We start from the raw sequence: 14,579 nt of genomic DNA on the forward strand, positions 1-14,579 counted from the left end.
AATTTTATATTTTTAGTAGAGACGGGGTTTCTCCATGTTGGTCAGGCTGGTCTCGAACTCCTGACCTCAGGTGATCTGTCCGCCTCAGCCGCCCAAAGTGCTGGGATTACAGGTGTGGGTCACCACACCTGGCCCTGAATCTTTAATACTTTTGTAGCAAAATTTTCCTTTATTGTTTTCTCGGACTACATACTCATGACTACTGTTATTTTTTACTATCATTAGTTTCTAACAAGTAAATATCTTAAAATGTTCTTATTTAAAGTTTCTGGGTGGGTGAATTATTATTAATTAATTTGTTTATTTATGAAAGAGTCTTGCTCTGTTGCCCAGGCTAGAGTGCAGTGGTGCAAACATAGCTCATCACAGCCTCAAACTCCCAGGCTCAACCAGTTCTCACGCCTCAGCCTCCTGAGTAGCTGGGACTATAGGTGCATGCCATCATGCCTGGCTGAAACACTCAATTAACTTATTTATTTATTTATTTATTTTGAGACAGAGTCTCACTTTGTCATCCAGGCTGGAGTGCAGTGTCACAATCTTGGCTCAGTGCAACCTCCGTCTCCCAGGTTCAAGAGATTCTCATGCCTCAGCCTCCCAACTAGCTGGGATTACAGGTGCCCGCCACCATGCCCAGCCTAATTCTTATATTTTTAGTAGAGACGGGGTTTCACCATGTTGACCAGGCTGGTCTCGAACTCCTGGCCTCATGTGATCTGCCCACTTTGGCCTCTCAAAATGCTGGGATTACAGGTGTGAGTTATTGCGCCCAGTCTGAAACATTCGTTTTAAAAGAGACTTTTGTATTAACCTTAGAGTCATTAGAATGTGTAAACATATTACTGATTAAAATGTAATCATTTTAGTTTAACTGATTTAACAGCTTGTTTTAGGCAAAAAAATTAAAAAATAAGAAGGGGGAGCAAGAAGAAGGAAAAAAGAGAAAAAGTGGAAGAACAAGGGGAAGAATTAAGTGAAAGGAAGGACTAATCTCCCAGTCCTCCCTATTGATAGCAGTGCCTCCCAGAGGGTGGCCCGCCATCAGCTGCATCAGATATGCTGGGGATACTTAAAAATATAAGTAACTGAGGCCGGGCTCAGTGGCTCACACCTGTAATCCCAGCACTTTGAAAGGCCAAGGTGGGAGGATCTTGAGCTCAGGAGTTCAAGGCCAGCCTGAGCAACACAGTGAGACCTCATCCCTACTAAAATTAAAAAAAAAAATTAGCCAGGCATGATGGCACATGCCTGTATTCCCAGCTACTTGTGGGGCTGAGGTGGGAGGATTGCTTGAACCCAGGAAGTTGAGGCTGTAGTGAGCCCTCAACTGTACCACTGTACTCCAGCCTGGGTGACAGAGTAAGACCTTATCTTTAAGCGGGGGAGGGGGGTGGAAGTAGGTAACTGATCCCCATCTACAGAATCGGCATCTGGGAGTGGAATCCAAGGATCTGTTATCAAGTTACCCTAGTAATTCTGAGAAGCACTAAAGTTTGAGAACTACCCTTAAGGGAAGTGACTAATTCGCTCATGAAAGTGACACCAAACCCTACCGTCTACTTAGAGCAGCTCACCCCATCCTAAACCGAGGCAAATATCCTAGCAGCTGGCACAAAGCTTCCCAGATTCGAAACGTTCCCAATCTAAACCTGTTAAGGAAAGCAGAGCATCTCGATTGCACAGAGATTGATGTAACAATACTTTCCAAAATTAAATGATTGAGAAGTATCCATTGGAATAGCATTTCACCTTGACCGTTATTGGGCATCATGATCATATGAGCTGACATTTACTGAGCGCTTACTATATGTCAAACATTGGGTTAATTGCTTTACATTTATTCATCTCATTTCATCCTTAGAGCAAAACTCTGTCGTGGGTGCTATTCTTTATCTCCGCTTTAGAAATGAGGGTAGCAGGCTGGGCGCAGTGGCTCACACCTGTAATCCCAGCACTTTGGGAGGCTGAGGCAGGTGGATCACCTGAGGTCAGGAGTTTGAGACCAGCCTGGCCAACGTGGCGAAATCCCGTCTCTACTAAAAATACAAAAAATTATCCAAGAGTGGTGGTGGGTGCCTGTAATCCCAGCTACTCAGGAGGCTGAGACAGGACAATTGCTTGAACCCAGGAGGTGGAGGTTGCAGTGAGCCAAGATCATATCATGGCACTCCAGCCTGGGTGACAGCGAGAGCGAGAGCACAGAAGGAAGGAGAAAAGAAAGAAAGATGGGAAAAGAAAAGAAAAGAAAAATGAAAATAAATGAGGGGAGGGTAGCAGAGAAAGATAACTGAGAATGACAAGGAGTTGAGAATCCAGGTGGGCTACAGGATGCCAAGCAGAGCAGGGCCTTATGGCCCCAGGAGACCTTGTTCCAGTTGGGTTCTTTCCTAACCCACAAACCCACCAACAGCGGCGTAGCCTCTGGGACAAATATCCACAAACGCCCAGGGAAAATGTTCCAGGTGGTCAAGAACTCAATTCCTAATGAAAGCTTGGGAAATGAACTATGCCTCAGTTCAGTCATCCAGAAATAGGGTTAATGTTTTACTACTGGCAGGGCGCAGTGGCTCACACCTGTAATCCCAACACTTTGGAAGGACAAGGCAGGAAGATGGCCTAAACCCAGGAGTTGGAGACCAGCCTGAGCAGCATAGTGAGACTCCATCTCTAAAAATAAATAAATAGGCGTGGTGGTGCATGCCTGTAGTCCCAGCTACTGGGGAGGCTCAGGTGGGAGGATCCCTTGGGCCTGGGGGGATTGAGGCTGCAGTGAGCCATGACTGTGCCACTACACTCCAGCCTGGGCAACAAAGCGAGACCCTGTCTCTGGGAAAAAAAAAAAAAACAAAGGACAGCTTTTTTTCATCACTAGGTTCTTTTCTGATACACGATGAAGTAAGTACTAAGGAATTTTGAAAAGCAAAAGCACCAGACAAAAGGCATCCCAATTTTTCTTTAAGACAGGTGGGGATTAGCTTGGTTTCTCAGATATTAAAAAAAAGAAAAAGTGAAAAAGACAGGTGGGGAAAACATTCCCAAGATAGTTTTTAAAAATTCGTGGTAGCAAAATCCTTGTGTTAAATGGTAGGAAATACAGGTTAACGTCTACTCAGCCCATCCCAACTCCCGTTCTCTGCAATTTTGCCTCTGCCAGCTGCATTTATATGTAACCGGGACTGTGGGCCACAACTGAGTTAGCTCAAGCATGGACAACTGCCGAGACCTGGACCAGTGGGGGTCTCTGTCTCGGGATTCAGAGAGAACTAATCAGCGTCTTCTGGAGGCCAGAGCGAAGGGTGTGTGTCTGGGATTTGTGGAGCTGCCATAGGCAGCGGCAAGCACAGCACCCTGGTTCTCAGGAATAAGGAAAGCCTGCATGCTTAGGTGGAAACGAGTGACCACAGGCACTAGACAGAGAAAGAGGACAGAGCCTGGGCCCCTGTCAGTGCCCCTACTCCCAGACCGGGCTCGGACTCATTCCTGCCCTTTTTTGCTACAGCCAGGACATGTGGATTTCTGGTTTTTTTTTTTTTTTTTTTGAGATAGAGTCTCACTCTCGCCCAGCCTAGAGTGCAGTGACGCAACCTCAGCTCACTGAAACCTCTACCTCCCGGGTTCCAGTGATTCTTGTGCCTCAGCCTCCTGAGTAGCTGGGACTACAGGCGAGCACCACCATGCCCAGCTAATTTTTGTATTTTTAGTAGAGATAGGGTTTCACCATGTTGCCCAGACTGGAACTCCTGACCTCAGGTGATCCACCCACCTTGGCCTCCGAAAGTGCTGAGATTACAGGCATGAGCCACCGCGCCCAGGCTGGATTTCTGATTTTTGCAGCCAAAAAAAAAAAAAAAAAAAGGACTGACATGTGCAAAGCAGCAAGCTCCACAGCCCTCTGAGGAACCACGACCCCAAGGGTCGCCATACCTGCCTCTGTTGTTTCTTCTGAAACAAGGCTCCATCCATGGCTCCACGTCACCTTGGGATTTTATCCCAGCCTAAGCCTGGCTCACCTGTGCCCCAGTACCACCTCCCTGCACCTCAGCTGAACCTGCCCGCACTCTCGGGCTCTGTTTTACAGTTGCCACCTGGACAACGGACCAGACAACCATTCTAACTCAGGGTTAGAGCCCACTGTCATTCAACTGCCCAGGCTCCTCGTGTTGACCATTGTTTTCCATCTTCCCCCCATTTTAAAACGGAGCAAACCCTGAATGCAATGCAATGCATACTACTGACTGGAAGCCTGAAAGCCTGGTAGCAGATTTAGCCTCTTTCTACCTAAATCCACCAAACAGCAGGGAAACGGCACCTCGGAAAAACTCATGAAGTCCACAGAAATCCTCCGTTCTGCCCTTAATCTGAAGGGCCCTGGGGTTCCTCTTTCCCCACCCCTCTCAGACTCTCTCCCACTGCAGAGTCCTCAGCCGTACCTGGGATATAAATGGCGCCACCATTGCACCAATGCGACACAGGGAGCCGCTGATTCCCATCCCCAAAGCACGCATAGTGGTGGGGTAGACCTGCAGGGAGAGGCATAGAAAGTACCAGTCAGATAATGTCCGTCCTTCCCCGAGCCCTCCTCTTCCCCTTTCCTCCCCAGGTCAGGCTTTGAAATGCATCCATTACCAAACACAGTTACAGAATATGGAGCGGAAGGTGTTCATTTTCTCAGGTACACAACTTTGAATTTTTGGGACAATATCAGCAAAAAATAAAGACTTCAAAATTATCCTTTAAATGAGCAAATTCCAAAAATGTGTTTCACTGAATATTCCAAATATAATTTTAGAAAGACAAGCTCTGGAATCAGACAGAAGAGCGCCACTTCAGAACTATAAATATATAAAACTGATTCTACTGAATGGGAAGAAAATACTCCTCAAAGATCCGATGAAGTCTTCAATACAAATACAGCTAAGAGAATTAACCAGAGGGCCAGGTACTTGCCACACCATTCCCTGTGCTCTTATTTTTATTTCTTTTCTTTTTTAAAATTAGAGATGGGATCTTACTATGTTGGCCATACTGGTCTTGAACATCTGGCCTCAGCAATCCTCCCACCTCAACCTCCCAAAGTGCTGGGATTAGAGGCATGAGCTACCATACCTGGCCCCTGTGTTCTTGTTAAATTCCCTAGCCTCTTTGCTGTTGCAGAATCTTACAGCATTTCCCTCCCTCCCTCCCTCCCTCCCTTCCTCCCTTCCTTCCCTCCCTCCCTCCCTCCTTCCTCCCTTCCCTCCCTCCAGAGTCTCATCACTCTGTCACCCAGGCTGGAGCACAATGGTGCAATTTTGGCTCACTGCAACATCCACCTTCTGGGTTCAAGCGATTCACCTGCCTCAGCCTCCCAAGTAGCTGGGATTACAGGCGTGCACCACTGCGCCTGGCTAATTTTTGTATTTTTAGTTGGTCGGGAGGGGGTCTTTCCATGTTGGCCAGGCTGGTCTTGAACTCCTGACCTTAGGTGATCTGCCAGCCTCAGCCTCCCAAAGGGTTAGCATTACAGGCATGAGCCACCATGCCCAGCCCTTTTTAACATTTTATTAAATTTTTATTTTATAGAGACAATGTCTCGCTATGTTGCCCAGACTGGTATCAAACTCCTGGGCTCCAGCGATCTTCCTGCCTCAGCCTCCCAAAGTGCTGGGATTACAGGTATGAGCCTCCATGCCCAGCCATATTCTACTTTCTTGCTGCAACTTGTTGATATTTATAGTAAAATCTAATTGGTTTTTCATTGATTCAGAATTCTTAAAGGAACCGGAAGTTTAATAAGTCAGCAAGTCTTATTGAATAAATAGAATTGTAGGGAGAATACTTTCTAGGAAAGAATGGTTTCTCAAAATGTTGGAACATGTTCTTAGTGCTATAAAATACTGACAAAACAGGTTTATCAACTCTCTAAGGCAAAGCATGTAGCCCCCTTTAGTTGCCCACATCTTTGCCACCATCTGTCAAATGCAAAAAGCAAGATGCTTTCCGCCTCACAGGACACTGCTATATTTACAGGAGAAGGTCTGGGGGTGGAATATCTTTATGCGGAGCTTTCTTATTTTCTGAAAAATGAGGTTGCTATGACTGAAAATAATGAATTCAGGTGATGGCTTCTTTGCTGTAATACTGACAAAGTCTTTTGTTCACATTGTGAGTCACCTGGAAGATGGAATAACAGAAAACTATCATTTTTAGTTATACATCTTTTTTGAAAAACAATATAAAAAATAAAATACTGGCCGTGTGTGGTGGCTCACGCCTGTAATCCCAGCACTTTGGGAGGCCGAGGCGGGCGGATAATGAGGTCAGGAGATCAAGAAAGACCATCCTGGCTAACACAGTGAAACCCTGTCTCTACTGAAAATACAAAAAATTAGCCAGGTGTGGTGGTGGGCGCCTGTAGTCCCAGCTACTCGGGAGGCTGAGGCAGGAGAATGGTGTGAACCTGGGATGTGGAGCTTGCAGTGAGCCGAGATCGCACCACTGCACTCCAGCCTGGGCAACAGAGCGAGACTCGGTCTCAAATAAATAAATAAATAAATAAATAAATAATAAATAAATAAATAAAATACTTAGAAATGACCCTCAAAATGAGCAAATTCCAAAATATGTTTGACCGTCCATCTCAAACGCAATTCTAGAAGTATACCATGTTACTCATAGATTTTTTTGGTTTATAAATTTACAAAATAACTTTAGATTTGTTTTTGTTTTTAATTATGCAAACTTACTTTCTTAACTATGCAAAATTACTTAAAGTCAGTAATTTTTTTTTTCTTTCTTTTTGAGACTGAGTCTGTCACCAGGCTGGAGTGCAGTGGTGTGATTTCAACTCACTGCAACCTTTGCCTCCCAGGTTCACACAATTCTCCTGCCTCAGCCACCCAAGTAGCTGGGATTACAGGCACCCGCCACCATGCCTGGATAATTTTTGCATTTTTAATAGAGATGGAGTTTCACCATGTTGGCCAGGCTGGTCTCAAACTCCTGGTGTCAAGTGATCCACCTGCTTCAGCCTCCCAAAGTGCTGGGATTACAGGCATGAGCCACCGCACCCAATTAATTTTTATTCTAGGAATTTCATGTTGTAATTCCTTCCACTGTCCATCAAGTTCACCTTTGTTCCCCTACAGAGCTGGAGTAAAATTTATCGTCAAAAGATCTTCAAGTTAGCCCTTTTTAATAGAACTGATACTTAATCCAGTTGTCCTGTCAGCCCATAATTCTTTTATTTTGGCTTCTTTCATCTCCTTTTAATATGGATATACTGATGAAGACTTCAAAATTCACCAAAAATCTTTGGGATCTAATTTCTTCAACCAATTTACTGTAGGGTCATTTTCAGAGTAGGTAGATCTGCCTCGTTCTCCATTTGATGCCCTCTGTGAATATGCGTGAGTTCAAATCATATTCATTCCTAAGCTATCACAGCTCAAGAAGAGTACAGACCTGTGGAATATGTCAATACCTTTAACCCCAGACATCACGTTCTCAAGATAAAAGCCTTTAAAACAAAAAGTCATCTTGATATATCAAGTCAACATGAAATTGGAATACAAAATGGATATAGCTGAGATTTTCCTCATATATTATGCTTTTAAACTCTCTATTTGATAGTCCTAGAACCAAACTTTTTTTTTTTTTTTTTTTTTTTTAATTTAGAGGCAGGGTCTAACTTTGCTGCCCAGGCTGGAGTACAGTGGTGCTATCAGAACTCACTGCAGCCTCCAACTCCTGGGCTCAAGCAATCCTCCTGCCTCAGCCTCCCTTTCCTAAGTAGCTACAATTACAGGTGCATGCCCCTACCCCTGGCTACTTTTTAATTTTTGTGGAGATGGGGTTTTAGTTTCCTTGCCAGGCTGGTCTTGAACTCCTGGCTTCAAGTGATTATCCCACCTCAGCCTCCCAAATTCAGGGATTGCAGGCATGAGCCACTGCGCCCAGCCTGGAACCAACCTTTATGGTTATCAATACTCCAATCATTTTAAGTGTCTCAGGTATCATAATACCCCTTCTTATTTATAGTAAAACTTATACTGAAAAATGAGTTCCGGATTGCAAAAGAGGATTGATTTTTTTGTACCTGTCTATAAGTCAACTTTAGATTTTGTTCATGGAACTAAATGAAGTATTATGTATAACTCGAACATCTCATAGCTTTCTATTTTTATCTCTGTGTGGGAGAAAAAGTACTTTTCTCTGCGGGTTTAATGGTTTTTGACATGCCAAATCTTTAATCGCAATAGACTTCCCCATTTCCTGCCATGAAGCTGAAGGCAGCTGTATCAGTGTCTAAAGCACTGTTTCCTGTAGCTCAATGAACGACAAAACCAGTTAAAATACTGTTAAGTCCCCTATTCAAATATTGTTTCATTTCCAGGAATATAGGTTCTTTAAAGTGGGAGGTTTCTGAGGAAAACTCCAGCTACCTCAGGCAGTACCTTGCACATAGATGTATTAATTCAATAAATTAATACCGAATAAATCAAGATTATATTCAGATTTAAGCTACATGCAGCAAATAACAGATGGAGGGAAAGGGATCTTCCAAAAGAATAAAAGTGAAAAATGTATTCTAATTTCAAAAAGAGAGAAAGGAAGTTCTACATTTGACAGCAACGTGTTGCTACCTATTACTTCTGGGAGCCTAGTGCCAGGGCAAGGAGGTGGTTTTTCCATGCAAGCTATTTAAAGAAAGGAGGAAGATCCTGTCTTCCAGAGATTGGCTTTCAATAGACTGAACGGGGAAGGGGAAATTCACACCAAATAAACTTCTGGTGTCTTTTTAACAGATTGTTTTTAGAAAATCATCAAAAGTCAACAGAAACCAGGGATACATTACCTTTGGATGGACACCCTAAGTAGCTCACCTTAGACACCCTGTTGTAAGCAAGCCCTGCATGAAAACTCACCTCAGCTGTGTAAATGTAGATAGTGTTGAAGTTTGCAGCTACCAGGGCCCTCAGCATGAAGAGGAAGCCAATCAGGCCGGCACTACAAAACAGGAAGCGGAGAGAAATGATAAAAGGCAGCATGGAGGACCACCTCCCATGGCCCAGTTCCAAGTGCACTGTGGATGATAAGACACACCCACAGATAACTCAGAAACCGAGGGAGGTGCTGCTTCTCAGCTGGCCTGATTGTGGGGTCCTTAAGCAAACCTCCTTCCAATCTTACTCCCCCCGCTGCCCTCTCCTTTCCCCAGTGCTGCCATTCGGCCTGGCCCCTCACGTTAGCACACCTGCTGGGCACGGTGGTTCACACCTGTAATCCCTGCACTTTGGGAGGCCGAGAGAGTTAGATCACTTGAGGCCAGGAGTTCAAGACTAGCCTCAGCAATATAGTAAGACTTTTTTTTTTTTTCCTTTTTTTTTTTTTTTTTTAAGACAGAGTCTGGCTCTGTTACCCAACCTGGGGTGCAGTGGCACGATCATGGCTCACTGCAGCCTCAGCCTCTCAGGCTCAAGTGATCCTCCCACCTCAGCCTCTTGGGTAGCTGGGACTACAGGCATCAACAACCACACTCGGCTAATTTTTGTATTTTTTGTAGAGATGGGGTTTTGCCATGTTGTCCAAGCTGATCTTGAACTCCTGGGCTCAAGTGATCTACCCGCCTCAGTCTCCCAAAGTTCTGGGATTACTGGTATGAGCCACCAAATTTTTTTTTCAATTGACCCAGCATGGTGGTGTGTGCCTGTAATCCTAGCTACTCAAGAGGCTGAGGCAGGAGGATGGCTTGAGCCCAGGAGTTAGAGGCTGCAGTGAGCGGAGATCGCATTACTGCATTCCAGCCTGGGTGACAAGGTGAGAGACTCTGTCTCAAAGAATAAAAAAAAAAAAATTAGCACACCTGCTGCTACCATCCCCTGGAAAACAGTGCAGAGAACTTGTAGAATAAATGATACATATCAGAGCTCAGGTCACTCCAGGACTGCAAATTAAGAGTGAAATGAGCAGAAGGCTCAAATAAGCACACTGTTTGTATTACTAAACTTTCTTGGCACTGGTTCAAATAATGTGATAAACAACCAGTGCCCCGATTCTCCAGGAAGCATTACATAACGATCCTCAATGTTTTGGTAGGTAAAGTGAGTACACCATCATTGGCACCCATAATCCTGTGATAGCTGGAGGAAGATGGGGTCTGTAGGAAGAGGGAAGGGGGTAGTAGGGAACAGGCAAGACCATTCTAGTCAAACAAGCAGCCCACTCTCCACTCTCCTGGGTGAAAGGGACTTGTCCGTGAAACTACTGAACACCATGGGTCAGGAGACTCCATTTAGAAACCACTGCAAAAAACCTGAAGCAACTAACCAGAAAATACCTTGAAGTGCAAATGTTGAGGAGAAGGAAGAATAAAGCCGTGCATCCCATGGTAATGGAAAGGCTCAGCCGTCTTCCCAGGAAATTGATGCCCAGGATATTTAAAGGATTCACTAGAAAGCAAACAGTAAAGATAATTTCTGGAACCTTGGAAGGCAAGTGGCATATTGCAACACTGGCATGGATTCATTCTTGTCGTTTCAGAAAGAAGCAACATCATCCAAACCTCATGAGTATTCCAGCCAAAATCCAGTCACGTTGTCATCAATTTCAAGACTTTTTACATATACTTTACCCACGTGGGTCCAGGAAATATAAGCACTGGTGCCCAGGATATTTATTATATCATGCAGGTCTATTGTAGATTGCCAGCTTGCCAGGCCTATATTTTAAGTGTTTTCTATGTTTTCATCAAATTCAAGGTGCCTTTGATTTTTTTTTCATCGGCTCAATTTAATATTCAGCCATTGATTTTTAAGTACCATCATTTTATGTCTACTAAAATAGAAATAATGCTGTCAATTGCAATCTAACAAGCCATTGTAAGCCACATTCCAATTTCAGAGATGTTAAAATGTAAGGGCGAAAAAAACACCTTACAATTGATAGAATACAGCACTTCAAAGCTCTACTCCTCCAGACTTCTCTTGCCAACACCAATCCAAATTGGAGATTTTTCAGCACTACTTTGTGACTTACTCAGTTCTGCTAGGCAGGAGCAGCATCACAGCATCACACTTCTCTCAGCTAAGACTCAAGTGCACATACACCACCCAAGACAGAGACCCGACATGCAGAGGGACACTTACGAGCAATTTCACCGATGGTGCTGATGATCATGGTCCGATAGTCAGAGGGTGCAAACATGTGGCAGTAGCAGGGGCTCTGGCTCTCCCCTGAGTCGCCCCCAGTCACCACCACCTCAGAGTCTGCCTTTGAACCACAGACCAGGTCCCGCTCCAGCAGCTCAGCACTGGCCAGGATAACCCCATAGTAGGCAAAAGAGATTCCGAGCCTGGAAGTGAGAAAAGAATGTCACTAGCAAACGCTGAGACCAGACCTGAAGGATGAGTGGGGAGGGGATACCAAGTGGAACGTGCAGCATGTGGAAAGCAAAGAGAGCAGAAAGTCAGGTTCAGATGCCACACAGAGCATTTGTGGAAGTATCTCTTACACATCATACAGATGTACACATGCCTGTTGGGTGTAAACCTAGGAGCGGAATTGCTGGGCCATAGTATACACATACTTCCAGCTGTAATAGAGACCTCCAGTTTTTCAAAGTGGCTGTACTAATTTGAACTCCAGTCAGCTGTGTATGAAAATTCCAGTTACAGCCACGTGCGGTGGCTCACACCTGTAATCCCAGCACTTTGGGAGGCTGAGGTGGGTGGATCACAAGGTCAGGAGATCGAGACCATCCTGGCTAACACAGTGAAACCCTGTCTCTACTAAAAATACAAAAAATAAGCCGGGTATGGTGGCGGGCGCCTGTAGTCGCAGCTACTCCAGAGGCTGAGGCAGGAGAATGGCGTGAACCCAGGAGGCGGAGTTTGCAGTGAGCCGAGATCACGCCACTGCACTCCAACCTGGGAAACAGCGAGACTCCGTCTCAAAAAAAAAAAAAAAAAAGAGAAAAAAAAGAAAATTCCAGTTACTTTGCCTCCTTCTCAACCCTTGGTATTGTCAGTTTTTCATTTTAGCCATTCTCTTGCACTGGCAGATTTGTAATGGTATCTTGTTGGGTTTTAATTTGCATTTCCCTGGCGACTTTAAGGTTGAGCATGTTTTGATGTGTTTATCTGGTATACGTTTTTGGTGAAGTGCCTGTTCAAGTCTCTTGCCTATTTCTAAATTAGGCTGTTGGCCGGGCATGGTGGCTCATGCCTGTCATCCAGCACTTTGGGAGGTTAAGGCAGGAAGACTGCTTGAGGCCAGGAGTTTCAGACCAGCCTGGGCAACAAAGCAAGACCCATTCTACAAAAGCAAAATAAAATAAATTTTAAAACTTAAAAAATTTTAAAAAACTTAAACTGAGTTGTCTATTTTTTCCTGTTAAAAAAATTATATGTCTAATATATAGCATATTTTATATATATGTGTGTGCGCGCGCACGTGTGTGTATATATATATATAATTTGCTGGAAATATACATTGCAAATTTCTTCTTCCCATGGATGGCTTACCTTTCAGGCTCTTCATGATTTTTTTTTTTTTGAGGCAAAGTTTCATTCTGTCACCCAGGCTCGAGTGCAGTGGCACAATCTTGGCTCACTGCAACTTCCACCTCCTGGGTTCAAGCGATTCTCTTGCCTCGGCCTCCCAAGTAGCTGGGATTACAGGCACCCACCACCACACCCAGCTAATTTTTTTGCATTTTTAGTGGAAACAGGGTTTCTCCATGTTGGCCAGGCTGGTCTCGAACTCCTGACCTCAGGTGATCTGCCCGTCTCAGTCTCCCAAAGTGCTGGGATTACAGGCGTGAGCTACCACATCCAGCCTTCTTCATGATATCTTGACACTGTTCCTGAGTTCATAATTTAATGTATTAAAACTCATCAATCTTTTCCTTTATTGTTAGCATGTTTTCATCCTGTTTAGAAAATCTTTGCTTACTCAAGGTCATGCTGCAGAGAAATGAAACACGGAGGGTACCACAAGAGTCTGTGCCATTGGACTTAATGATTGGTGACTTCAAAGGACAAGTTTCTGTCATGTGGTGAGGAAAAAGACCAGGCTGCAAAAGTTAGGAAGTGAGCTCATATGCTCATAAGAAAAATTTTAAAATTGGTTGAAGACAATTAGGGATTTTTCCTCTATCTGTCTATGTATCTATTTACTTATTTAGTGGTAGTGGTGTTTGTAGAATGACAAGACATTGCTTGTCTTTGTAATATTTGGAGTTGGTCTTATGTTTTTCTCCCCAGTGGCACTCACATAGATTTACTTAAATAGGCTTCCTCCCAATGCCTCTATTTAAAACTAGTTTTGAAATAATTACACTCTTACCATATGACCCAGATCTGTAACGTGGTCCGTAAATATTTAGCATCCAATAGGTCTGCAAATCTTCCTCTTTTTTCCTGGGGTAATAATGAAAAGAGGGAGACAGAATATACTCAGCAGGTTAAGGATGAACGAAAGTTTCCACTGTTTTCGATCACAGAAGATGAGAATCATATTGGAGCATGGTGGCCTGGGATAACCACTCAGCTCCTATGAATACAGCTGACACAAACCCAGAGATAATTGCTTTAAACACATCTGTCTCAGCCAGATCTGTCTTTTGGCTTTTTCTTATCATTGACAATTACCAAAGTTCACTGAACTTAAGATCCTAACCTTTTGCTCTTCCTCTGCTCACCAGCACTGGTGCGGGGGTGGGGAGGGTAGGAGGACACATGCAAAGTAACTGTGAAACTGATGAGAGATTCTTCTAAAATTAGCATTAAAACGAAAACTCTTATATTAAAAGAATATGAGACTTGTTAAGAAAACAACGGCATCAAGTTGAAAAAGGACAGAATGCCTAATTTCTTTTTCTGTCTTTAAGGGGTGTAGTTAGCAAAAGTTCTTGTCCATAGTACCTATTCAATACCTTTGGATAAAAACAAGTAACAATGGGCTGGGTGTGGTGGCTCACGCCTGTAATCCTAGCACTTTGGGAGGCCAAGGCAGGTGGATCACCTGAGGTCGGGAGCTCAATACCAGCCTGACCAACATGGCGAAAGCCCATCTCTACTAAAAAGACAAAAATTAGCCGGGCGTGGTGGAGCATGCCTGTAATCCCAGCTACTTGGGAGGCTGAGGCAGGAGAATCGCTTGAACCCAGGAGGCGGAGGCAGCAGAGAGCCGAGATCACGCCATTGCACTCCAGCCTGGGCAACAAGAGTGAAACTCCGTCTCAAAAAAAGAAAAAAAAAAAAAAAAAAAGAGGAAGAGTTACCTGATGGCACAGTAATCGATTTTTATGTAAAGCTAGGAATGCTTCAGATGAGGGCACGCCATTGAAAACCAACAGCTCTTTTCTCAGAAAGAGACCTGGGATTACAGGCTCTTTCTAGAGACACCGGGAATGTGGTCCTTTGGTGCCCCAGATTTTGTTATCACAGAAAGTTAGAGTTTGAAGGTAACTTAGAGGCCTTTTGCTCCAATGGTTAATTTTTAATTTTTGTGGGGCACATAGTAGGTATGTCTATTTATGGGGTACATGAGCTGTTTCGATACAGCTCATGAAATAAGCACATCATGGAAAATGGGGT

At 44.1% G+C, this 14,579-nt stretch overlaps 1 protein-coding gene and 1 non-coding gene across 6 annotated transcripts in view; both read right to left on the minus strand.

The window, feature by feature from the left end:
- The window catches only part of SVOPL (SVOP like), a 102,662-nt gene that overhangs the window by 21,532 nt on the left and 66,551 nt on the right, over window positions 1–14,579 (minus strand). For all 5 annotated transcript variants that reach the window (XM_001107407.5, XM_077997475.1, XM_077997478.1 and 2 more), the window contains 5 exons: window positions 13,327–13,400; window positions 11,127–11,332; window positions 10,319–10,430; window positions 8,907–8,988; window positions 4,431–4,520 (listed from right to left, as the gene is read on the minus strand). In XM_001107407.5, coding sequence (XP_001107407.2) covers window positions 4,431–4,520; window positions 8,907–8,988; window positions 10,319–10,430; window positions 11,127–11,332; window positions 13,327–13,400 — 564 coding nt within the window. The remainder of the gene's footprint in view (window positions 1–4,430; window positions 4,521–8,906; window positions 8,989–10,318; window positions 10,431–11,126; window positions 11,333–13,326; window positions 13,401–14,579) is intronic.
- LOC114677251 (small nucleolar RNA SNORA40) lies at window positions 7,999–8,127 on the minus strand. Its single transcript, XR_003728541.1, has one exon. It is a non-coding gene; the product is annotated as a small nucleolar RNA SNORA40 (small nucleolar RNA).

This window comes from Macaca mulatta, chromosome 3 (assembly GCF_049350105.2).
Source record: "Macaca mulatta isolate MMU2019108-1 chromosome 3, T2T-MMU8v2.0, whole genome shotgun sequence".
NCBI classification, from domain to species: domain Eukaryota; kingdom Metazoa; phylum Chordata; class Mammalia; order Primates; family Cercopithecidae; genus Macaca; species Macaca mulatta.